The sequence below is a fragment of the Elephas maximus genome, chromosome 19 (assembly GCF_024166365.1).
Source record: "Elephas maximus indicus isolate mEleMax1 chromosome 19, mEleMax1 primary haplotype, whole genome shotgun sequence".
Lineage (NCBI taxonomy): Eukaryota > Metazoa > Chordata > Mammalia > Proboscidea > Elephantidae > Elephas > Elephas maximus.
Window position 1 is genome coordinate 12,827,140 of NC_064837.1, and position 26,627 is coordinate 12,853,766.

Below are 26,627 nucleotides of genomic sequence, written 5' to 3' on the forward strand. Positions count from 1 at the left end.
CCCGGCCTTCTTGGTAGTCTTCAGTGAAGGAACAGACTCTTTTTAATGTGGGTAAAATAAATAAATAAATAAAAATTGTCTTACTATAATTAATTCACAAAATGGATAGTCAGCTTTGTGCTCTTTTCTGATTTTGTTCTGGAGAGTGGTTTGGGGAAATATTCTCCAAACTGTCCTTCACATCAAGAAAAATGGAGGCAGACTGGAATCCAGAGGATAATGAGATAAGAGTGGGTATTCATTTTACCAATTTTTTAAAAAGGTATAAAACTATCTCCTCTCAATGATAATACTGTGTCATAAACTGGAAGGGTTTGGTCAAATCAATTTTATGCACTTGAAGTAAAAATAGAAAAGCTAAAATTTCCATAGGTGGGTAAACAGGGCTCGAAGAGTCCACCAAGCCCAGAGCTATTCCTGCAGCAGTTTGCCTTTTGCTTCTTTGCTTATACTTGCCAGACAGCACAATCCTAAGCAAAACTGATGACCAAGTTTTCCTGGACATAGTTGGGCCAGGAAAACCCTCACAATTGCTGATCATAAGTCTATCTTTTTTTCCTTTTCCCTTCCCCTGGGGGCTAAAAAGGTACTTTTAGGTGGGAGTGAATAAGTGCTAAAAGTTTATTAATATACAACATTGTGGGTAAGTCTATATCCTATCCAGGTCTATTCTGGATCTCATCAAATAATTAGGATCAAATAGAAGGGCCTCCCCCTCCTCACAGAATCCAATGCGCTCTGTCCCTTAAACACCCATCTAGGACAAGCCCTTCCGAACTGTCTTTACCATCACCACCTCACAAGCTGGAGGACTGTGTGTGGGTCCCAAGGCGCCGTCTTTCAGTTTCTCTTAAATTCTACCCTCTGCTTCTCAGTGTGTGTACTATGAGGTTGGGGCCTTTCTCAGTTTCATGAGGATGTCCTTTTCTCCTCTAATATTTGTTCATTTTGGTGAGCACTAGGGTGGAAGTTTTGTAAACATGGCTCTTATTTCTCACCAGCACCCTAGTTTTTGTCACATGTTTAAAGCCAGAAGAGAGTGAAGATTACAGCCATAACATGTCTGCTGGCTGTAGCAGAATCTGTAAATCAGAGTCTGCTGAGTGTGACTGAAAGAATTATCTGCTCTCCAAAGAGAAAACTCTCTCCCCAACAATCAAGATTTTACTCAAAATTTTATACAATAACATATCCTTTTATTAAGTTTCTTCTTTCTGATTATTAAAATAATACATGCTCATTTTAGAACACTCGAAAAATATAGAAGTATATAAAAAAGAAAATAAATACACTCATAATTCCACACCAGCCAGAGTTAATCACGCTATAGGCTTTACTCTTTACACATGAAGCCTGAGCCTACCAAACCATCTACAGCCTAGTCAACAACACAGAGTGCCTTCTTTCAAAGCATTCAAGTCTATTCCCACAGAATAAAACATACAAAAACATACTCATACAGAAATTTCTTTACAAAGCAGTTTCCTACAAAATTTCCATTTTCCAAATTCCCATGCGTCAGAGACTCTAATACAGACCAACAAGCATTTATTAAAATAATAATAGAACAGAGAAGAGAAGAAAGGGCAAGGGGCTATCTCCAGATTCCTCCCCGACTCCTCACGCTAGTAGGGGCAGGGTGCCCACTTTTCTTCCGTCCTGGAGGTTTTTCAGTCTTAGGGACTGTAGGAAGGCGGCGAGGGACAGCCTGGGAGGGAATCTGAGAGTTGAGGGAAAAAAAGAAGAAAAAGTCAGTGTCATCGCAATCCCCAACTCCACTGAGGAAAGGCACAGGGCATGGAGAGACCCAGAATTGACAAAAGGGAAAGAACATGCTGCAGAAAATGGGAACAGGAACTGGAGGTCAAGCAACGGAGAAACAAAGCCAGGCAGCGAATGCACACAGCTGAAGGAATGGTCAGTAAGAGCCCTTTTATTTCCCTAGTCCCTGCCCACCGTTCCCTCACCTCTTTCCGGGGGATCTCGCCCAAGCGGGAGTCTGTGTTCCTTCGGGGAACATTATCCACTTGGCCATCAGCCCTGCCACACAAATCAAGGGTATGGGGATTGGCGGAGCTATTTCCCCCACTCTACCCAGCTCTGGATAGAAGAACTATTCCCCAATTCTGTCTCTTAAGAATAAGACCTGAGGATGAAATGGGAGACTTAAGTAGAAGCAAATAATGAGTTGTACTAGATAGTTACAATCCTAGGATCCTGAGTTCTGAGTTATAGGATAAAGAGAGGAAAAAACCGAAGTAGGAAGACATGGAGAAGAGATTTTTTTTTTTGTCTTAAAAGTAGGAAAGAAAAAAGCAGTAGAAAGACAGGAGCAATATTCACAATAGCCAAAAGGTGGAAACAACCCAAACATCCATCAACAGATAAACAAAATGTTGTATATCCATATAATGGAATATTATTTAGCCATAAAAAGGAATGCAGTTCTGCATTTTGATCAGATTCTATAGAATCATCCTGATCAAAAGGTAGAAAATGCAGAACAGAATTTCAAATTCTCAGAGACTCCAGACTTTCTGGAGCCAGGGAGGCTGGATGAACACCTAAAATTATTGTCTTGAGATCATCTTTAAACCTCAAACCAAAAATATCCCCTGAAGTCTTCTTAAAACCAAACAATAGTTTAGCTTAAGTAATAAAGAATATCTTCCTGGTGCATTGTGCTCTTTCAAGGTCTATCTATGTGGGATCAAACTGACAACAGCAACTCAAAAGATTAGGTAGGAACCTTAGCAGGCAGAGAGTTTGCATTAACGGAGGAGGAACAACTCAGAAAAGGAGGGTGAGAATGGTCGCACACCTCGAAGAATGTAATCAGTGTCATTGAATTGTACCTGTAGAAACTGTTTAATTGGTGTATGTTTTGCTGTGTATACTTTCAACACCTACAACAAATAAATAAAATTTTTAAAAAAAGGAAATGAAGTTTAGATACATGCTATAACATAGATGAACCTTGAAAACACTATGCTAAGTGAAAGAAGTCAGACATAAAAGAAATATTGTATGATTCCATTTATAGGAAATATCCACAGAAACAGAAAGCAGGAAAGTGGCTACCATTGGCTGGGGGAGAGGGGAGTGGGGAATAACTCTTAATGAGGTTTTATTCTGGGGTGATGAAAATGTGTGGGAACTAGATGGAGGTGGCAGTTATACAACATTGTGAGTGTACTAAATGCCACTGAACTGTTCGCTTTAAAATGCTGAATTTTATGTTATGTGAATTGTACCTCAATTAAAAAAAAAAAGCAGTAAAAAGGAAGAGACAAAAGGTGGCAAGCAATGAGAGATGTAGAAGAGAAGGAAACTTGTTGATATGTGTCTCACTCATTTTCCTCTCTATAAACAGAGAAAAGGATCGACCCAGTGAATAGTACACCACACTCCACTCTTCCCTGCCCGATCCATTTCCCTCCCCATAATCCAGATTCCATTCTCCTAACCCTTCCTCCTCCCTCCCGGGCATGTACCCGCTGTGTTCCAGCCTCTTCAGGTAGTGCAGCAGACCCTCAGCAGGCAGTGTCCCCCACCCCCGAGCTTGGTATAGTCGCAACAGTTGAGATATCTCCATCAGCTGCCTTGGGGACGGCAGCCCATCTCCACCTGAGAGGCATATAAATAATGGGCATTACCCTACAGCTGCTCTCCCCAGCCCTCATCCCGTCTCCCTAGGAGTCTGGAAGAGCCCGAGATTCCAGATACTCGTGCCACACCCAGTAAACCACGAGCTGCTTACCTCTCTCTGGAGAGCCACCGCTGGGACCACTGCCTTGTGAATGGGTTGAAGGAAGCTCAGGTACCCGGAAAAGACTAGACGCCATGGCCAAGGGAACTTTAGTTTTATGGACAGGGGGTGGAAGGCGTGGCATCTGAGGGGCTTCCTCCCAAGATGGGACAGACAGAGAACCTAGCAAAAGGAAACAGATTCAAGAATAAGGCACTGGGGGAAAAGGGCCAAGGAAGCCCTACTGCCTACTGAAAATTCATCTAGATAACCAGTTCTCATCTTTTCCAGGCCCCAACCCCAACCTTCTTCAGAGTTGGAACTTACCAGACTTAGGGGGCAACAAGTCAACAGAGGGGTTCTCACTGTTCTGAGGTACTGTCTCCAGCAGCTGGGGAGATAAGATAGTAAGGTTCCCTAGAGGACTGGTAAAGAAAGAGACCTAGGAATCTAAGGGAAGTAGAGGCTGGTGAAGTAAGAGCTAGGGTTGGTTGCCTATGTTCTAGAAGGGAATTCTAGAATAAGAAAGACTGGGACAGTAAGAAGGTGGAACAAAGTATTAGTACTAGAAAAGAGAGTGAAGGCAGAGTCCTAGATTCCTAGAGTAGAAAGAAATGAGGAAGGGGGAAAAAAAAAGATGATCTGGGTGGACCCTCCCTTACCTGGTGCAAAAAATGCTTGAGGCCATCCAGCTGAGAAGGGGGTGGCAGTCCTTGCTTTAGGAAGCCATCCCCATCGGTTCCAGGCTCTTCTTCAGGGAATGGCCGTTCTGCCCTGTGATCATGATCGAAGGCCCCAGCTGCAGAGGAAAGGGCCCCAGCTATAAGGTGAGATAGGGGTGTAGGTGTGTGTGTGTGTGTGTGTGTGCATGCGCGCACGCGTATGCACGTACACATGCACACGTGTGTTGTGGAGAAGGAGGTTTCTCTGCCAACTAACTCAACAGATGCCCAGAAAAAATGGGCCCATTAAATATAAAAGGGATGTCACAGATAGGAGAAGAAAAAGAAATTTTAAAAGAGCTGGGGGAGGAAGAGTTGAAGGACACTTGGAGGTGTCACAGCTAAATTCTAAGACAGAAGTACAGACAGAAGGAGAAAGCTGTAGTAAGCAGACTCTAAATAATAAATACACCATAAACTCCTTAAAGAAGAAACCAATATTCAGAATATTTTAGGATTAATAGATATGTTTTGGCCCCTTCATTAGAACACACGTTCACTCTTTCTTTTAATTATTACTACATAATTAAGAATTTTAAATTGTGATATAATTTACCTCTCATTCTTGATCCAACCTAGATAGTCACATTTGTGCCACAGAGAACACCCCTCGCCCACCCATGCCAGAGCTGACTAAACCAGGGGAGGATACCACACCCAAAGTCAGCCAATCCAGTGGATGGTTACCAACCCATCTGACCGCCTTTCTTCAAATTGGATCTAAGAAACACAGACACCAATGTCTCAATAAGGTTTCAGCGTCTTGGACGGAGTCAGTGGCATGGATGGTCAAAGCCATGTGGAGCAAGGGAGCGAAAAACTTGAGTGAGCAGAGAATGCTTGTCTACCAAGAGAAAGGTGCAATATGCAGGTAGAAGCAGTCAAAAGACCATGCAGGCCCAAAGAGAGAGAGTCCCTCTGTTACCAACTCTAGTTCTCATTAAGTCCAGCTGCGTCACATTTCCATGAGATCTTCTTCCCTTTATTTGAACTAACTTTAGTGGGTATCTGCTCCTTGCAATCTATGATCACTAAGACATCTGGGAAATCAAATGATCAAGTCCCAGACAGAAAGGAACCAATTAGTGGATGTAAGGAGAACTCCAATGACTTCTGTTCCCAGTTACCTGTGGATGGAGTAAGATCTGGCTTTGGTTCCAGGGGCTGGAAGGAATGCTGACTTTGGAAACTGGGACCCAGCAGGAGGCTAAGATCTGGGGAGGGGCTGCAGAGAATAGGAGGCACCCTAGGTAGCTCATCCCTTGTTTCCCGGCTCTGCTGCAATACAGGCTTCAGGGCCACAGCCACAGGAGGCATAGTCCAGATCCTCCTCTCCCCCTTCTCTGGTTCCTGAGGCCCAGGGCTGGAGGGACCAGTGGTAGGGACCTGTGCAGAAGGAAGAGGCAGAAAGAAGGATCAAAGTCAGTAGGCCCTGACACCAAAGCCAGATAAAGATACCATGAGAAAAGAAAACTAGACTAAATATAGATGCAAAAATCCTCGACAAAATACTAGCAAGCCAAATCCAACAGCATATTAAAAAAATTATACCTGAGCAGAATTTATCCCAAGAATGCAAGGGTAGTTCAACATAACAAAATCAATCAATGTAATAACCACATTAATAGAATAAAGGAAAAAATCACACTATCATCTTAATTGATGGAGAAAAGACATTTGACAAAATCCAACACCCTCTCCTGATAAAAACACTCAACAAACTAGAAATAGAAGGGAAATTCTTCAACACGATAAAGGGCATATATGAAAAACGCATAGTTAACATCATACTAAATGGTTAAAGACTGAAAGCTTTGCCCCTAAGATCAGGAACAAGACCAGGATGCCTGCTTTCATCACTGCTATTCAACTTTTGCACTGGAAGCTCTAGCCAGAGCAATTTAGGCAAGAAAACAAAAGGCTTCCAAACTGAAAAGAAGGAAGTAAGCTTGTTTCTGTTCACAGATGACATGACTGTATAGAGAGAAAATCCTAAAATATATATGCACACACAAACAAACATTAGAGCTAATAAATGAATTCAACAAAGTTGCAGGGTACAATATCAACACATAAAAATCAGTTGTGTTTCTATACACCAGTAATGAACAATCTGAAAAGGAAATTAAGAAAACAATTCCATTTACGATAGCATCTAAAAGCATAAATCACTTAGGAATAAATTTAACCAAGGAGCTGAAAGACTTGTACCCTGAAAGTTCTAAGATAATGCTGAAAGGAATTAAAGGACTGCTGAATAAATGGAAAGACATCCCATGTTCATGAACTGGAAGATTTAATATTGTTTAAATGTCAATACTACTCCCTAAGCAAACTACAGATTCAACACAATCTCTATCAAAATTCTAATAGTCTTTTTTGCAGAAATGGAGAACCTGATCTCAAATTCACATTGTTTTGGCTGCAAATAGCCAGAACAATCTTGAAAAAGAACAAAATTGGTGGACTCACACTTTCCGATTTCAAAATGTACTAAGAAGCTACAGTAATTAAAACAGTGAGGTGCTTGTATAAGGACAGACATATAAACTAATGGAATAGAACTGAGAGTCCAGAAGTAAATCCACACATCCATGGTCAAGTGATTGATGACAAGGTTGCCAAGTCTACTCAATGGGGAAAGAATAGTCTCCTCAATCAATGGTGCTAGGACAACTGGATTTCCACGTGTGGAAGAATGAAGTAGGGCCCTTACCTCATACCATATATGAAAATTATCTCAAAATGGACCAATGATCTAAATATAAACACTAAAACCATGAAATTCTTAGAAGAAAATACAGGGGTAAATCTTCAGTACTTGGCAATGGGTTCTTAGATGTGACACTCACAGCCTAACAAAAGAAAAAATAGAAAAATTGGACCTCATCAAAATTAAAAACTTTTATACATCAAATGACATTATCAATAAAGTGAAAAGACAACCTTCAGAATGGGAGAAAATATTTATAAATCATGTATCTGATATGGGTCTAACATCCAGAATATATAAAGAAATCCTACAACTCAACAACAAAAAGGCAAACAACCCAATTCAAAATCAGGCATAGAACTTGAATAGACATTTCTCCAAAGAAAATAAAAATGACTAATAAGTACTTAAAAAGATGTTCAACATTAGTTGTTCCAAAAAAACCAAACCTGTTGCCGTCGAGTCAACTCCAACTCACAGTGACCCTATAGGACAGAGTAGAACTGCCCCATAGGGTTTCCAAGGCTGTAATCTTTATGGAAGCAGACTGCCCCACATCTTTTTCCCACGGAGCAGCTGGTATGTTAGAATCACCAACCTTTCAGTTAGCAGCAGAGCACTTAACCACTGAGTCACCAGGGTCCCTTAATAACAACCTTACTTTAAATGTATTAGTAGTTAGGAAAATATAAATCAAAACCACAATGAACATAAAAAAAAAGTTGAAATGGTCAATGTTTTGTTGTGTATATTTTTTGCAAAAAAAAAAAAGACACACACGATATATCACTTCACACCCATTAGATTGACTATTATTAAAAAAAAACAAACAGAAAATAACAAGTGTTGGCAAGTATGTGGAGAAACTGGAACCCTCATGTACTGTTGATGGAAATGTAAAATGGTGCAGCTGCTGTAGAAAACAATTTGGCTGTTCCTCAAAAAATTAGAATTACTCTATGACCCAGCAATTCCACTCCTAGGTATATACACAACAGAACCGAAAGCAGAGACTCAAAAAGATACTTGTACACCCAATGTTCATTGCAGCATTATTCACAATAGCCTAAAGGTGGAGACAACCCAGGCATCCATCAACAGATGAATGGATAACCAAAATGTGGTATATAGGTACAATACAATTCAGCCATAAAGAGAAATTAAGCTCTGATACACGTTTATAACATGGATGAAAACTGAAAATGTACGAAATGAAATAAGCCAGACAAATAAAAGGACAAATATTGTATGAGCCTACTAATATGAAATATCTAGAATAGACAATTACATAGACAGAAAGTAGATTAGTGGTTACCAGGGTCTGAGGGAGGAGGGAACAGGGAGTTATTGCTTAATGGGCTCTGAGCTCCTGTTTGGGGTAATGAAAATTTTGGAAATAAATAGTGGTGATGGCTGCACAACACTGTGAATATAATTAATACCACGGAAATGTGCACTTAAAATGACAGTTTTGTTATATTTACCACAATAAAAAAATTAATGCATATCTTTTACCTTACAATTCCATTTCCAGAAGTTTTATACATATACTTGCACAAAGACATATATTAATAATATTTACGGCAGCACTGTTTATACAAGCAAAACATAGGCAACAACTTAAATTGTCCACAATAAGTACTTGGTTAAATGAAAGGTTACCCAACAATCCATAGAAGGCTACGAAGACACGCAAGACGCCAATAACAGTGCCCTCCTTAAGAGGGAGTCGCACTACCAAGGAAAGAATCTGCAATACAACAACTCTGGGACACTTAGCTCAAGGGGCAAGGCCTACCGGGGCGTTTGGAGGTGGGTGAGTGGCGTTAAGCAGTTGGTTGGCCTCATCCCAGTGCGCCTGTAGCATGGCTTGGAGTCGTTCTATCAGCTCCACCCGCTGTTCCTCCAGCTGTTGGTTCCCACTCTGCAGGTCCCGCACTCGTGCTTGCTCTCGGGCCAGTCTGAAGAAAAGAGGGGAGAAGTGACTTGGGGCTTTATGGAAGCAAGGACTTGGGAAATAAGAGGAGCCAGAGTAGAAGGTCAGACATCTGAAATTATGAAAGGAGCTGGGAACAACTGAGCAGAGGACAGTCTGCCAAGGGCACAGCTCTTCACCACTCTCTGCTTTGGCTCTACCCACGGAAAGCGGCTGAGGCCTAAAAGGGAGACTCCAGGGACCAGGACCTGAGCTCATAGTCCTGAGCCACCTGCTGCTGCCGTTCCTCCCGTTCTGCCATCTCCACCTTGTACTGAGTCAACTGAGTGGACAGTTCCTGCTGGTGCTGTTCACTTAGCTCCTGCAGCTGCTTCCTAGGAGGGAAGAAAAGAGTACTGAGTCTGGAGACAGAAGTAATCAAGCAAGAAAAAGACAATGTACACATGTGAGAGCAAGCCAGACAGTCAGTCAGCCAGTCAGGCCATGGCACACGTGGGTTCAGGGAAGAGGTAAGGACAAAGCTGGTGTCTTGGGATGAGAAACAGAGACCAAGATGATGATTTATGGAAAGCAATTTTTTAAGAAGCATTTTCAGAAAAAAACTGGTAGGGGAGTAGGAATGAGAAAAAGAGCAGAAAGGGAAAGGGCTCAATCCCACAGGGGAGCTCTAGAGATAGTGTAGGACACACCTCAGCATTGTCCCCAACAAGGAAAATTTATATTCCTGCCCGCCTGAAGGCAGCCCTCCCACAGAGAGACTTAAGTGATGGCTTATGCGAGAGAGAGTAAAATGGAAGTTCGAGTACTTGACAATGGCAAAGGGATGCAAGGGGACATGGGCAGGCCTTACATTACCCGCTGAAGCTGGGGAGGAGCGGCAGCCAATGAGTCCCAAGTACCTGTGATGTTCCCTCAGGGAGGCTGCTTGCCGGAGGCTGCTCTCCTGAGCCTGTGCCAGCCGCTCTGTCACCCGCTGCTCCAGCTGCACGGCCAGCTCTGACTCCATCTGGATCCGCTGGCTTTCATACCGAGCCTGGGAGTGAAGGAAGGTGGTATAACATTACAGCCTTTTGTTTGGGCTTAGATGATGGAGGGTACAATGTAGACAAAATCCGTGTACCATTGTTCCCTCTCATATGTCTAAGGGATAAAACCCAGTGCCGTCGAGTCAAAAGGGATAAAGAACAAGAATTTTGCCACAAGGAGTGAAAGAGGTTTCCTTTCCTTATTAAACCACAAAGTACTCACATCTTATATGTACACAAAAGTGGAAATGATTTTAACGAAAGAAAAAAATGTTTTAACTCAAAGAGATGTTAGATGTAACAATCAAATCTGTTACATGTATCTGAGATAACATCATAGAGAGTCTCTAGTACAGCACCTGAAATCGAGTAGGCACTCCATAAATGTCAGCGTCCCTTTCTCCTTAAAGGAGCCCTGTGGAACAATGGTTAAACACTCAGCTGTTAACTTAAAGGTCAGTGGTCTGAACCCACCAGCTGCTCCTCGGGAGAAAAGACCTGGTGATCTACTACTATAAAGATTACAGCCCAGGAAACCGTATGGGGCAGCTCCACTCAGTCATACAGAGTCACTAGGAGATGGAATCGACTCAACAGCACACAATAACAACGACTTCTTCCTTAAGCGCAATCAGTCTATAATTACTGTTGCCATTTTCTTACCTCATATTCCTTCTTCAACTCACTGAAATCTGATTTCTACTTATAGTACTTTACTGCAAAACCTTAATTTCTAAATCTAATAGTGGTTATTTCTCAGTCTTTATTTTATGTGATTTCACTGTAGCATTTGACACCCTACATCATCCTTCCTTCTAAAAACATTTTTCTCTTGGCTTTCCATGACACCACCATCTCCTGGTTCTCCTTCTACTCTAACTGCTTCTCAGTCTCGGCTGATTGCTCTTCCAGCTACCCATGAAGGTGGAATGTTTCCTTGACTTCTGTCCTTAGCCCTTTCTTCTGCCATATGCTAACACGCTTAGTCACTGATGCTTTTACATGTGTATCATAAACTTTGGGCATTTAGGCCATGTTTTTTGCTACCATTTATACCACACTACTTCCTCTTTCTCTTTAGTCAACATCTTTCATTCAAGCTTTAAGCCCATATACCCAGTAACCTACTAACCTACTAACCTACTCTATTTGGATACACCTCAAATGGAACATATCTAAATTAAGCTCATTTGGTTTTTTTACACTTAAACATAAAAGATGACAAGAAGAAGAGGAAATTAAACATTTAGCACAAAATAAGATATTAATTCAGATATGAATAAATAAATGTAAATGAATGTAATGCTCCAATTAAAAGGCAAGTATATAAAGGCTAAAAGTAACAAAGTTGGTAAAATATTTACCAGGAAAACTATATAAAAAAAGGTTGGCATAACTCTATTACTATCAGGCAAAAATAGACTCCAAGCCAAAAAGCATTACTAGCGATAGACACCTCATAAGGATGAAACATGAAATTTACCATGAAAGATACAGCAATTTAAAAATTTATATGCACCTAATATAACATTTAACATAGTCCCAAAATGTATAAAACAAAAATCAACAGACTAAAAGGATAAATAGACAAATCCATACTCAGTGAAATTTTAACAGGAAAAAATCAATAAAGATATAAGATGAGTAAACAGCACAATTACCAAAACAATAGACACATAGCAAAACTGCACCCAGGAACTATAAAATACATATTTGACCATATACTAAACCACAAAATAAGTTTCAAAATTTTTCAGAGAATTTAAACAATATAACAATACCATATCCTGTCCACTCATTTAACTCAGTACAAGGTAGAAACGGCAGAACGAGAGGAACGGCAGCAGCAGGTGGCTCAGGACTATGAGCTCAGGTCCTGGTCCCTGGAGTCTCCCTTTTAGGCCTCAGCCCCTTTCCGTGGGTAGAGCCAAAGCAGGGAGTGGTGAAGAGCTGTGCCCTTGGCAGACTGTCCTCTGCTCAGTTTGTCCTAGCTCCTTTCAAAATTTCAGATGTCTGACCTTCTACTCTGGCTCTTCTTATTCCCTAAGTTCCTGCTTCCTTAAAGCCCCAAGTTACTTCTCCCCTCTTTTCTTCAGACTGGCCTGAGAGCAAGCACGAGTGCAGGACCTGCAGAGTGGGAACCAACAGCTGGAGGAACAGCGGGTGGAGCTGATAGAACGACTCCAAGCCATGCTACAGGCGCACTGGGATGAGGTTCACCAACTGCTTAACGCCACTCTCCCGCCTCCCAACACCCCGGTGGCTCCAGCAGCATCTGCCTGGTCCCTGCCGGAGCCAAGCACAGTGGGATAGGGAACACAGATGGGTGCTGGAAACCCTCCCCCTGCCACCCTGGAGCTAGGGCAGAAGCAGCCCTGGATAGCTAGTGAGAGACAGATCAGATCTCCATACTTAGCTAAGCATGTCAGCTAGTAGGGATTCCCGAACTCTATTATAACCTTATGAGACCACAGAGGTATATACGGTCGGACTTTGCCTGAACAGACGTTAAGTGACATATACCTGTTAGTTAAATATCTTCCCACAAAGAATATCCATATGAATTCCATAAAATAGTCAAGAAACATATTAATTCAATCTTTCAAACTATTCCATAGTATAAGAAGAGAGGAAGTAAATTTTCATATTTCTAGCAATGGCAAATTAAATGATTAACTTTCCTGCTGAAAACAATGAAATGAATTGAAATTTTTTTTTTAAATAAATCTTCCTAAAAAGCATCAAAGAGATAACAAAACTGTAAGGTATCATTAGGCCAAAGGAAAAGGAAAATGAGAACCTAGACAGTTCAGCAGGTTAGCAAGCCCGGTAGCTAGCCACTTTTGCCCTGAAGGCATCTGCCTACCCTACAAAATTAAAAGCTTTGTTTTGACTGCCTTTCAGGGCAAAGAAACAGAAATCAAAGTCTAAGGCTCACATAAAGTGGAAAGTTAACAGGAGACCCTCCACACAATAAATTAGAACCTCCAATAAGTTTCATCCTCAGAGTGAAGGTGAACCAGAAGTAAAATGGCCCACACAAAATTAAAGTTCATTTGAATCATCTAGGAATCTCAACCTTTGAAATTTTGCTTTAAAATGCTCCTGGACCGGTAGTATCCATCAAGGCCTGGCAGAGGCAAATGCAAATATTTTCTGGAGCCAAGTATTTTCATGGTAGGCCTCAAATTATTCCAATAATTTTTCAAAAAAAAGGTCTAGCACACAATCAAAAGTAATTAGTACCTAAGGAAGCTAGACTCCATGAAAGCCAGCAAAACAAGAAACAAAAAAAGACTCTTAAATAGTTTAGATATTAGAATTATCATTCACAGATAATAAAACTATGTTTATTGTTTTTAATGTAATAAAAGATAAGTTTGAAAATATCAGAGAACAAAAAACTATGAAAAACTATGATTTGAAAATAAAGACACAATAGTACATCTAGAAATAAAAAAATACATAAAATAAAAAACTCAGTGGATGGATTTAATAGTAGATTAGACACAGTTGAACAGAGAATTAGTGAAGTAGAAGAAAGGTAAGAAGAAATTATTCAGAGGGGGCATGAAAACACAGAAGGATGGAAAATATAAAATGGAGGATAAGTGACATACATACAGGGAGAAGGTCTAACATATTTAATCAGATTCCAGAAAGAGATGACAGAGACAATGGAGCAGAGGCAATATGCTGAGATATGACAGCATTTTTGAGACTGATAAAAGACACCATTCCTCTAATTCAAGAAGCCCAAAAAATTCCCCCCAAAAATAATTCTTCCAAAAATCCACACCAAGTGCATCCAAGTAAAGCTAATGAAAACTATGAAGAGAAAACTTTAAAAACAAAAGTGACCTACTGACAGCTGACTTCTCAACAGCAACAATGATATCTTTAATATGTTTAAATCACTGCCAACCTAGAATTTTACACTCAGGAAATCCTTTCAAAATTGAATGTAAAATAAGGATGTCCCTTATTTGTGGTAAAATAAGCAGATAAATCTAAATAAATATTGACTTTCTAAAACAATTGACTTGATGGTAATGGGTTTCTTTTTGGGTTTATGGAGGTTTTTGTTTTTAAAATATAATTAAAACACATGACATAATAGTATATACCATATTTTTCTGCAAATAACATGTGCTGTCTATGTTTTTTTGCCAACCACTGTACATGTTGTTGTAAAAAAATTATCAAATGTGCTTACAAAAATACCTCACGGTGGGAGGAAGCAGTTGGCAAGCAAATGTAGAAGGTGCAAGTTGTTTGCATAAAAATATGGTTAACTTGGAAGGGGGAAAATAGAGTTAAAGGGTTCCATGATATTTATAATTATTCTCAAAGGAGGCTAATGGTATTGATTATCATTAGGCTTCACTGAATTAACAATACATGTTGTAATTTCTAAGGCAACCACCCAGAGAAGCAGTGTGTATGGCATCCAAACTAGCAGAACCCACTGCCATCGAGTTGATTCTGACTCATAGCAACCCTAGAGGACAGAGTAGAACTGCTCCATAGAGTTTCCAAGGAGTGCCTGGCAGATTTGAACTGCCGACCTCTTGGTTAGCAGCCATAGCACTTAACCACTATGCCACCAGGATTTCCAAACTAGTAGAAGAGGGGGAAAATGATTTAAAAAAAAAAAAAAGAAGGTCAAAATAAGACAAGAAGGGAGAGAAAAGAAACACAGAAAGAATGGGACAGAAAGGGCAAAGTAAGATGGTAGAATTAAGATCAAAATAGACCAGTAATTATATCATATGTAAATGAACTAAATATTAGTTAAAAGATAAGGATTTTAAGATCAGGTTTTTCATTAATTTTGGGGGGGGGGCGTTAAAAAAAGAGAAAGGGCAAATTAACAACATCAGGATTGAAAAAGGGAATATTACTCTAGGTCCTAAAAATATTACAAAGGGATATTATGAACAATTTTATGCCAATAGATTTATTTACGTATTTATTTAACTTTTTATGCCAATAAATTTGATAACTTAGATGAAACAGATAAATTCCTTGAAAAACACAATTTACCAAATTGACAGAGGAAGAAATATAAAATCTGAATTGTGCTAGATTTGTTTTTAAAAATAGAAACTGTAATTTAAAACCTTTCTACAAAGAAAATGCAAAGCCCAGATGACTTCACTGGTAAATACTTCTAAAAGCTTAAGGAATAACTAGAGTTAACACCAATTTTACACAAATCCTTCCAGAGAACAGAAAAAGAGGGACTACTTCCCGACTCATATGAGCCTAACATAATCCTTATCCAAACCTGACAAGGACATTTTAAATAAAGAAATTTCAGGCCAAAATTCTTTATGAATATCAAAACAAAATATTAGCAAATAGAATCCAGCAATATATATAACAAAATTTAATACATTATAACCAACTACAGTTTATTCCAGGAATGCAAGGTTGGTTTAACATTTGTAAATCAATCAATATAATTCACACCTTAACAGAATAAAGAAGTAATACCATATGATCATTTCAAGATATGCAGAAAAATTATTTAATAAAATTCAGGACTTGTTCATGGGAAAACTAAAAAAAAGTTGAACATACAAGCTGGGAACCTGATAAAGGACAGCTACAAAAATCCTACAGCTAACATCATGCTTAATGATTAATGATGAAATACTGAATGATTTCCACTAAAGCTGGAAACAAAGCCAGGATGCCTATTGCCACTATTAAAAACTGTATTGGAGACCTGAGCCAGTGCAATTAAAGCAAGGAAAAAAAAGTAAAATGATCGGAAAGTCACTATTCAACTTCAAGACTTACTATAAAGCTACAGTAATCAAAACAGGGTAGTGTTGGCAAAAGAATAGACAGATTAATGGAACAGAATAGACAGCCCATAAATAGAGTCACATAAATGTAGTCAACTGATCTGTGACAAAAAGAGCAAAGGCAATTCCATAGAGAAAGGATATTCTTTTCAACAAATGATCCTGGAACAACTGTAGAGCCACATGTTTTTAAAAAAAAAAAAGGAATCTAGACACAGGCCTTAGGCTTTAACAAAACTAACTCAAAATGGATTATAGACCTGAATGTAAAATGCAAAATAAGAAAATCTAGGTGACCTTGGGCTTGGCAATTAATTGTTATTTACTTTAAATATGTTATTGTGTTTTTGGTGAAAGTTTACACAGGAAACTAGGTTCTCATTTAACAATTTCTATACAAACTGTTCAGTGACATTGGTTACATCCTTCACAAAGTATCAGCATTCTCGTTATTTCTACTTTGGCTGTTCTGTTTCCATTAATTTAGCTTCCCTGTCCTCCTTAGCCTTCTCATCTTTGGTCTTGGGTAAGCATTAACCATTTGGTTTTACCTAGATGATTATTTTGAGAAGCACAGTACCCACAGGTGATATTATTTATTTTATGGGCCAATCTGTGACTCGACTGAAAGGTGACCTCTGGAAGTGGTTTGAGTTCCAAGTTTAAAGAGTATCTCAGGGCAAGAGTCTTAGAAGTTCATCTAGTCTCTACTGGTCCAGTAAGTCTGGCCTTTTTTTAGGAATTTGAGTTTTGTTCTATATTTTTCTCCCATTCTTTCTGGGAGCATCTATTGAGAACCTGGTCCAAATGGTCAGTAGTGGTAACTGCGCACCATCTAGTCCTTCTGGTCTCAAAGTAGGTAATGTTGTTGTTTGTGTATCCATAGACTAGTTTCTTCTTTGAGTCTTTGGTATCCTTTTTATCTTTAGCTCAGGACAAGTAGAGACCAATAGTTGTATCTTAGATGGGCGTTCACAAGCTTTTAAGACCCCAGGTGCTACTCACCAAACTAGGATGTAGAATATTGTCTTTATGGATTATATTTTGCCAGTGACTGAGCTGCCCCCACAAGACTATGGTCCTAAGCCATCAAACCCACTAGATGAATCCTGTGAGGTGTTTGGTTGCGTCTAGAAGTATCCATAACTGTGGCAATGAGTTCTCAGAATATAACATCAAAAGGAAAATTGATAAGTGGGGCTTCATTAAAATTAAAAACCCTCCTTAAAAGACACCATTAAGAAAATGAAAACACAAGCCAAAGACTGGGAGAAAATATTTGCAAATCATATATTTGATATTAGACTTATATCTGGATATATGAAGAATTCTCAAAACTCAATATAAGAAAACAAATAATGCAATAAAAAACAGGCAATTGCTGGTGAGAATGTAAAATGGTATAGCTGCTGTGAAAAACAGATTGGCAGTTCCTCAAAAAGTTGAACATAGAACTACCATATGACCCAGTAATCTCAATCCCAGGCATAAACCCAGAAGAAGTGAAAGCAGGAACGCAGAGACCTGTACACCAGTGTGCATTGCAGCACTTTCCACAATAGCCAACAGATGAATGGATAAACAAAATACGGTATATACATGCAATGGAATATCAACTGAGCCATAAAGAGAAATGAAGTCCTGATGCATGCCACAACATGGATTAACCTTGAAGACATTATGCTGAACAAAATAAGTCAGCTGCAAAAGGACAAATACTGTATGGTTCCATTTATAGGAAATATCCAGAACAGGCAAATTCATAGACAGAAAGCAGGTGTCATGGATTGATTTGTGTCCCCCCAAAATATGTGTCAACTTGGTCAGGCCATGATTCCCAGTATTGTGTGGTTATCCTCCATTTTGTGATTTTCCTATGTGTTATAAATCATAATCTCTGCCTGTGGATAAAGAGGATTAGGGTGGGATGTAATACCGTTGCTCAGATCACATCCCTGATCCAACGTAAAGGGAGTTTCCCTGGGGTGTGGCCTGTACCACCTTTTATCTTACAAGAGATAAAAGGAAAATGAAGCAAGCAGAGAGCTGGGGACCTCATACCTCCAAGAAAGCAGCACCAGGAGCAGAGCGCATCCTTTGGACTCGGGGTTCCTGTGCAGAGAAGCTCCTAGTCTGGGGGAAGATTAATGACAAAGACCTTCCTCCAGAGCGAACAGAGAGAGAAAGCCTTCTCCTGGACCTCACGCCCTGAATTTGGACTTCTAGCTTACTAGACTGTGAGGAAATAAATTTCTCTTTGTTAAAGCCATCCACTTGTAGTATTTCTGTTATAGCAGCACTTGATGACTAAGACAGTAGGTAAGTGGTTGCCATTGGCTGGTAGGTACAGTGTTTCCTTTTGAAGTGATGAAAGTGTCCTGGAACTATATAGTTAGTGGTGATGGTGATGCAACACTGTCAATGTACCAAATGCCACTGAACTGTGAAATTTAAAATGGTGAATTTTATGTTGTGTGAATTTTACAATAAAAAGTAAATAAATTTGATGTCTACTTCTCATCATCACAAAATTTAATTCTACATAAATTGAGGACTTAAATGCAAAAAACAAAACTTTAAGACTTTTGGAAGAAAACAGAGGATTAAATACAGGTAAAATGATGAATTTTATTTTATGTGAATTTTACTTCAATTAAAAAAAATCAAAGGGCTAGCAAGATGGAAAATGATTTTCAAAGTATAATTATATCTGACAAATAATTTTGAGTATTGTTCTGTGCCAGACCATGTGCCATTATGGTGATTTCATTAGGAAATAAAACAAAAATTAGCCTCCTGGGTCCCCATCTACTCAAGGCATTACCAAACCAAACCTGTCAGCATCGAGTTGATTCACAGTGACCCTATAGAACAGAGGAGAATTGCTCCACAAGGTTTCTAAGGCTGTAAATCTTTACAGAAGCAGGCTGTCACATCTTTCTCCATTAGAGTGGCTGGTGGGTTCAAGTAGCCAGCCTTTTGGTTAGCAGCTGAGCGCTTAACCACTGTGCCACCAGGGCTCCCTCAGAGGAATAAACACAAGTTATTCAAATAATTCCGGAGCCCTGGCGGTACAGTGATCAAGAGCTCAGGCTTCTAACCAAAAGGCTGGCAGTTCAAAACCACCAGCCGCTCCTTGGAAACTCAATGGGGCAGTTCTAGTCTGTCCTATAGGGTCACCAGGAGTCAGAATACAAGTTATTCAAGTAATGAGAATTACAAAGCAGGCTATCAAGATTGGAATCAAATCTCTGACAAAAATTTTCACCTGCTCATACTCACCATGTGCGAGGTGTCTGAGTGTGGTGTCATTTCTTCAAAAATAACGTAAGATACCTTGAATAGATTTAGTCCATTTTCCCCTAAAAGTAACATTAGGTCAGTCTAACACATCATGGGAAACTGTCAGTCGGTGAGAACTGTCTCTGAGTTTAAGACAGAACACTATCCACACTACACAGAAACTGCTGATGGAATAAACCCACAACTTTTTTAAATCTGAAATGGTAGTGTTTGCCTTGACTGAGAGGTTGTTCCGCCCCGGAACTACCTCTCTCAACCAGAAAAACTCGTATGAGCCCTGCTCCTGACCTGCACCAAGCTCATTTCCAGCTGCAGGGCATCTCGCTCTCTCCGAGCTGTGTCCAGCTCTCCCTCCAAGCGCCGCATCTCAGACTGCACCAAGGCCAACTGCTGCTGGGCTTCCCGGGCTACCTGGGCTTCCCTCTGGGTGTTTCCCTGAGAAAGAGAAATCAAACTCAAGTACATACCTCATTTCCTGTCTCCTGGTTACCTCTGTTCCTCAATTCATCTCCCCATTTCTCTCTTGCTACTCACATTTGTCCAAACTCCCCATCTCTGTTTAATGCCACTCTGTGGCCTTCCGTGTATGGGACGCCCTAGTCCTTTCTGCTGGCCCTACACTCTCAATCTTGTTTCTCACATATAGTTCTCTCTCCATCCTTGTCCCCACAGCTTCCAACATCCCATCCCATTCAATTATTTTGTCCTTCATCTGTTCCCACTCCCCAATGCTTCCAACTGCTGCTTTTACCTTCTCCCTTTCCAGCTGGGCCTGGCCCTCCTCTTGCAGCGCCTGGTAGCGTTCCTTAAGCTGAAGCTCTTGCTGGGCTCGCGTCTGTCGCTCTACTTCTAGGGCAGCCTGAAGCATCTCCAACTGTCGATGGTCAGTGAGCTGACCCGCCCGAGCCTCATCCCGTTCTTCCTGCAGGGACCGGCACCGCTGCTGTTCTAGCTCCAAGCTCAAAGTCAGGGCTTGCCTTTCCTCTTCCTACAGCCCCAGGAGAAAACCAAGATCCTCAGCACGCTCTCAAGAGTCCAGCAATCTGCCCCCTCCCAAACAACGTGCCTGCTAAGAATCACGCCCCTTAAGATACAATAACAAGCCCACAGGACTGTAAGTATAATACAGCAGATAAGAGCTCCTGTACCTGAGTCAGACAGACCTGGGTTCAAATCTCAGTCTGAATGCCAGTTCTGTCATTTATTGTATGCTCTTAGGCAAACATCTTCATTGGGGGAGATAATAATACGAGGATTAAAGTAAAAAGTGTTAAATAAAGTAAAAATTATCTTAATGGAGATGATAATATGAGGATTAAAGTTAAAAAAATGTATGTAAAGCATCTGGCACAGTGTCTGGCACATAGTAAGTACTGAATACACACAGTAGTATACAATAGCTATCACAATCATCATCAAAAGAGATTCTATGAGGACTAACAGAGCCAGCTGACAATCATGTAATCAATTAGCAAATCTCCATCATCATCACTGTTGAATGTAGCCCATTAAGACTATCAGTACCAGCATGCACATAGCAAGCGTATGTCACGCATGCAACAAATTCCAAACCTGGCTACTAACTCATATGGGTAATCACCTTATCATTTCAGCTCCAAGAAACTTAAGCCTTTTCCCACACCGTTTTAGGCTCTGCCCTAGACCAGAGTTCCCAAACCTGGCTGAACCAAACAACTTGGAAAACCAAAAATATTTAGGGTCTCAGTCTCACCATATGTCTACTGAATCAAAGACTCTAGGGATGGGTCCCAGGAATCTGGACTTTAAAACAATTCCTCAGGTGATTCTAATGCTCTGAGGGTACAATTTGCAGAGTCTCTCAACTTCTTGGTCCCAGAGCCCATTTATTGTAGAGTGTCTAACAGGACTAGTCTTCTGAGGAGTGTACTTTGGAAACACTGCCCTGCTGCAACCCACACTATAAACTTCCCCCAGCTACCAACAGCCCACAGGTCTGTGAAAGCAACTAACAGTCTCCAATGGAATCAACCTACTCCAGCATTCTCACCAGTGTCTCTCTTTCCCGTTGCTGCAGTCTGGCACCTTCCTGCTCACGAGTCAGGGCCTCCATGGCTTCAGAAAGGCTTTGTTCCAGGCGGGTTACTGTCTTTCAGGGAGAGAGGAACATAGGACAGAGGAACTGCAGGAAATCCCTGCATATAATATGTTAAAAAGCATTAACAAGTTAACTAAATGACTTGGAGGCCAATGAGAAGACTACACGGTATTGGGAAAACTTGCAATGTGTCAACTCTGAAAGTATGACAGCAGAAAACAGTGAAGGGAAACAGGGGAGTAAAAGAGTTGGCAGGACAGCTACAGTGAGATCAAGGTCAATCTGTTGGGAACTCTAACTCCAGAGCTATTTCTGCCCCTTTCCATCTAGTGACCTGTGACCTAGGTTCTAATGCCATGTGACCCAGGTTGCTCACCTCCTGCTGCTTGCTTCTGGTGAGTTCAGCTGCCTGGCGTTCCTCCTGAAGTCCCCGAAGCACTTCTGTCCGCTCAGCTTCATGCCGGTTCCAGCCCTCCACCACGCGGGCCAGGGTCTCAGGAAGGACAAGTAAGATGGAATTTCAAAATAACTCATCCCTCCTTCCACCCAAAGGGGCAAGGTCAACAATCATCTTTTTCCAACAGTTGGTAGACACACCCCTTATCCCAGCTCCTAGCACATACAATGAAATGTGGGTAGGCCACCCTCTAATTTACTGTTCCTTATGTCCTCCATGAAAAGGCTCACCCACATCTTGCTACCCTGGTACCTTGTCCAGTTGTTCAATCATGATGTCTTTCTTGCGGTCAGCAGCTATAGCCACGGCTAACTGCTGCTGTAGCTCTAGCACACGGGTCTGCAGGTTCTGAATATGGCGCTCACAATGCTGGGAAGAAGGGTGAGGAGTCTGGGTCTTGTTCATCCTTAGTCTGACCAAAGCCCTAGACTCTCCAGCTCCTCTACAGGGAAATGGCTGGAGATAGGGCGTCTCCAGCCCCCAGAAACAGAATACAGTTGGACAGGGAAAATCAGGGATTCTGGAGCAGATAGCCTAAGATATCCAACACTTTCATCTACCTTCTCAGGAAACAGGTGCTCAGCTTCCAGGCTCTTCCCTTTCCTGAATCTCCTGAGAAAAATTCCCATAAACCCTTTGGCAGGGGTGCAGTAGCCTATGCTGCAAAGAGTGGGAAGGTACTCCTACCTTAAGCAGCTCACTGGACTTGGTCATTGAACATAGTAAGGAAAAAGGGAAAAGCCTCTCATTCATGCCCATGAAGTTTAAAATAGCAAAAGAGTGGGTTCCAGAATGACAGCCAATGATTTTGCCATTTCCTCTGCCTTGTCCCTTTCAGACATTAAGGCTGGGGCTCACACCAATAGCTATAAAGCCTCTGCACCAGCTAGCAAAGTTCACTGTTCGTTCCACAAACACTTATGGAGTGCTTCTATGAGTTAGGTATCTTCCAGACCCTAAGGAGACAGTGCTGAACAAGACAGACAAAGTAGTGACCCTCATGGAGCTTAGATTTTAGAGGGGAGAAACAAACTAGACATACCAGACTTGATAAACTATATGAAGGAAATTAACAGAGGGATTTGACTGAATACCTAGAGATGAGGTGGTGTCATTTTAGACGTTTCATTGTTAGGTGCTATCGAGTCAATTTTTGACTCATAGTGACCTCGTGTGACATTTTAGATAAGAGTGGTCAAAGAAGGTCTCCCTGAAGAGATAGCTGAGCAAAGTCCCAGCTCTCAGGTCTTTAACTCTCAGCCCTTTTCAGCACTCTGGTTCCCTATCTCACCTTGCGGCGGGTATTCTCTGAATCCAACGCATCTCTCAGGCCCTGAAAATCCGGAGGATTGAGTGGGGGCCCTGGCCGAAGGCTGGTGTAGCGGGGAAACAACTCCTCTAGCGCTTGGGCTGAGCTAGATGGAGATAACTCTTGCAGAGGCCGGGTGCTAAGCAAATCAGGTAAAGAGTGTTAGGGTTGGGAAAGTTTTTGAGATCCACAGTCCAACTGTGATATTTTACAAATGAACAAAAACAAAAAAACTAAACCTGTTGCCGTCGAGTCGATTTCGACTCATAGTGACCCTACAGGACAGAGTAGAACTGCCCCATAGTTTCCAAGGTGCGCCTGGTGGATTCAAATTGCTGGCCTTTTGGTTAGCAGGTGTAGTGCATAACCACTACGCCACCAGGGTTTCCTTTTACAAATGAGGAAACTAAAATCCAGAAAGGGCCAGAGACTTGCCCAAGGTCATAAAGTCAGCTGGTGAGAGAGCCATAAGGAGAACATAAGTTCACTGATTCACTCAATAGCACTATCTCCTCGGTACCACACTCCCTGCAATAAAGATCTCAGCAGACACAAAATAATTCTTCTGGAGGAAGAAGGAGTAGAATTTGAGAAAAAGGCAGGTATTAGAAAGAAAATGCCCATGTTCCTGAAGGGGCGAGAAGACAGAAGAGAACAAATGAAAACTGAAAGCTAAGGGACAAGATTCTTAGGTTCCCAAGAGGTATACAAACAGTAAAGGGAGAACTAGGGAATAGAACAGCTGGATTTCTGAGAAAACAAGCAAGCTAGGAGAACCTCAAGGGGAACTCACTTGAGTAAGGTGGCTGTGCTGTCACTGTCAAAAGAGTCCTCTTCCCGCCTCTCGGAGCCAGCACGCGGAGTAAGGGAGTCCCCTGCAAGCACCCAGAGGGACCACCCAACAGCCACGGTCAGGTAAGGACAGGAACAGGGACCACTTGAAGGAGAGAAGAGGTCTTTCTACCTCACTACCAAAAGCATGAAGCCTCTTCTCTTGAAATCTCATCTCTCTCACAGGTCTAGGTTTTCCTCCCTGTTTCCTCTCTCTACTTTTTCCCAGTCCTTCAATCTAGGTTTTCCTTCATAGCTCTAGGGAAGGGGTTTACTCACGATAGGCCGTATCACGTGAGGTTTGGAGCATGCTCTGGAGTTGACCCCGGACATTTTCCATCTCAAAGATATGCCTGGAACCATCCTAGGAAAAAGCAATGCAGAAATCAGATGCAACCTGTGTAATTTATAGTCTACCTACTGCCAGGGTAGACGGCACTCAAAAATACCCAGAAAAACAAACCAGTTGCCATCGACTAGATTCCAACACATGGTGACCTCATGTGTCACAGAATAGAACTACACTCGATAAGGTTTTAATGGCTTTCTTTCAGAAGCAGATTGCCAGGCCTTTCTTCGGAAGCACCTCTGCTGGCTCCAAACCACCAACCTTTCAGTTAGTAGCTGAGCACTTAACCATGTGCACTACCCAGGGACTTCTAGATAGCACTCAGTCCCCCCTTAGGCCAAGAATCTTTGTCTCAGCATCTGGGAAAGCCAAAACAGAATTGATCTAATAACAGATATCGTAACCTTGATCAGAAATTCAAATACCTACAGAAGCAGGCAGATGGTGTAAATGAGTAAATGTGGCACGTATAAGGCAAGAATACTGGGGATTTTTGCCAACTAGAGAGCAAATATTCTGCCTAAAGACCGTAGCCCATCGGTTTTCAAATTCTGGAAGACTTAACACCAGTCTGCAAATTGGTGATGACATCTTTTCTATCCAGCACTAATAACTATCTTCTCTGTAGTATGTGTAACTGATTAAACTATGTTTTCATGATTAAAAAAAACATGGCAAATTTCAAATCATACAATTATAAGTTTTGACCTGGAAGGATTTTAGCGTATTCTGCTGCTGTTGCTGCTGTTCTTAAGTACCTAGTTCCCTCTTGAGATTGAGAAACCTTAACCCTACTCTCAGTGCCTACATCCCAGTCACGACACATTAACCTACTGCACAGTGCAGGTGTCTCTAACGGCAATAACAACAAAAAATACCTAATTTTCCAAATTTGATGTCTCATGCCACTCTCTCCCTCATAAACATTTGCTGCCAGGAAAAAGGCATGACTGAATTTGAAATCCACTAACAGGAGTTCAAATCTCAACAGTTTTTTTTCTTACCACCCCCGACCCCAAGACTCTGGAGTCTAGTACCCTAAAAGTCCCCAAGACACACATCCCTCACCTTTTTCTTCAAGTTGTTCTCCAATCCGACTGACAAGCTTCGATTCAGCTCTTGGGCCAAGCCCCCTAACACCTCATGAGGAGGTGGGGAGGTGGAAGGTAAATATAGCTGGGCTCGGGCGGTGGCCTCTGCCTGCCTGCTGAGGCGCAAAGACGCATAGAGCTGGGAGGTCACCTCAGAGGACGCTTGGTTCAGTACAGGGGGGTCTGATGAATCACTCAGGAGATCCTCAGAATGGAAAGGTGAACTGGGGCTGGGAGCTGATGTCGCCATGAGTACAGGGAAGAGATAACTGGAGACAGCAAAGAGCTGGGAACCCCTGGTTCTGCTTTAGGAGAGCCGGGGTAAAGCACAAGAAGGAAGATTTGGGAGAATGAAAGAGTGCAAGACAAGGATCCTTGGTGATTCAAGGGTATGGAGAGTTTATGGTTAAAGGAAAGGTTTCCAAGGATTCCAGAGGCCATGAGAGAGGGCAAAAGCATTCCTTTTCATACGTTTTGGGAAGGGGAGTTGGAGGATGCAGAACGGAGGAGGTGAGGACAGAAGACCGGCAACAGCACCTCTTCCCAACTAGGAGTGGTGGAAGCTTCAGGGAGACAAACCTCGGTACAGGCTATCTATCCATCGTCAACTGAGCTCTTTAATTCTTACACCCAGAACGTGCCAAGTGAAACGGACCCAACTCCAGCAGGGGCCTAGTTTCTGTCTAGCTGCCTTATTTGCCCCCCAACTGGCTCTACTCTGAGACAGGCTGGAGCGGCGCGCTCCTTCACCCAGTTCTACATAGGATCAACTCTCTTGCATACTCCCTCCTACCCCTCCTGGCGAAAGAACCAAAACAGGGCTTTCTCCCCGCCACCCACAAAGAAATCGTCTGAACCCTCACCGCCCTCAGACGTCTCCAAAACGAACGCCGCCCTCAAATCTAGTCTGAAATCCTCTAACCTCGAACGATCTCCACACCCCCAGTTCCCCCTTCACCCCCGATTTGCCAAGGAGGGGACAGGGAATTGCCCCAGTTCGGGAAAACCTAGCCGCCAGCCAGTCCCCTCGCGCTGTCCCCTCAAAACCGTTGATTGTCTCCCGCCCACCGTCCGCAGCCCCGCCTCGGTTCGATGACGTCACCGGGCCGCAAACTCGCACTCGCTGCAGCTCCGGTTGCTTCTGGAGCCCGGGAGCCTAGGCGCGCGTGCGCGACTCCGGCGGCCACAGATTGGCTACATGGGGAATTGGGGCGGAGTTATTGCCCTGAAAAGGCCTCTGGAGGACCCGG

General features: G+C 41.9%; 1 protein-coding gene across 3 annotated transcripts; it reads right to left on the bottom strand.

The window, feature by feature from the left end:
• Window positions 1-1,196: 1,196 nt before the first annotated feature.
• CNTROB (centrobin, centriole duplication and spindle assembly protein) lies at window positions 1,197-26,515 on the bottom strand. 3 transcript variants are annotated; one of them, XM_049860578.1, is made up of 19 exons: window positions 25,355-26,514; window positions 24,217-24,301; window positions 23,900-23,981; window positions 23,089-23,245; window positions 22,050-22,166; window positions 21,717-21,833; window positions 21,293-21,391; window positions 20,015-20,251; window positions 19,552-19,698; window positions 10,019-10,152; window positions 9,368-9,493; window positions 8,982-9,144; window positions 5,598-5,856; window positions 4,411-4,547; window positions 4,076-4,139; window positions 3,761-3,931; window positions 3,495-3,627; window positions 1,968-2,040; window positions 1,197-1,720 (listed from the first exon to the last, which is right to left on the bottom strand). In XM_049860578.1, exons 1-19 carry the CDS (start codon window positions 25,625-25,627, stop codon window positions 1,595-1,597), a joined length of 2,700 nt encoding a protein of 899 aa, XP_049716535.1. In that variant the 5' UTR covers window positions 25,628-26,514; the 3' UTR covers window positions 1,197-1,594. The 3 variants fall into 3 exon arrangements, with proteins under 3 accessions (XP_049716535.1, XP_049716538.1, XP_049716537.1); XM_049860580.1 differs by lacking the exons at window positions 1,197-1,720; window positions 1,968-2,040 and adding an exon at window positions 2,416-2,906 and having other exon boundaries at window positions 25,355-26,515; XM_049860581.1 differs by lacking the exons at window positions 23,089-23,245; window positions 23,900-23,981; window positions 25,355-26,514 and having other exon boundaries at window positions 24,217-24,300.
• Window positions 26,516-26,627: the final 112 nt, after the last annotated feature.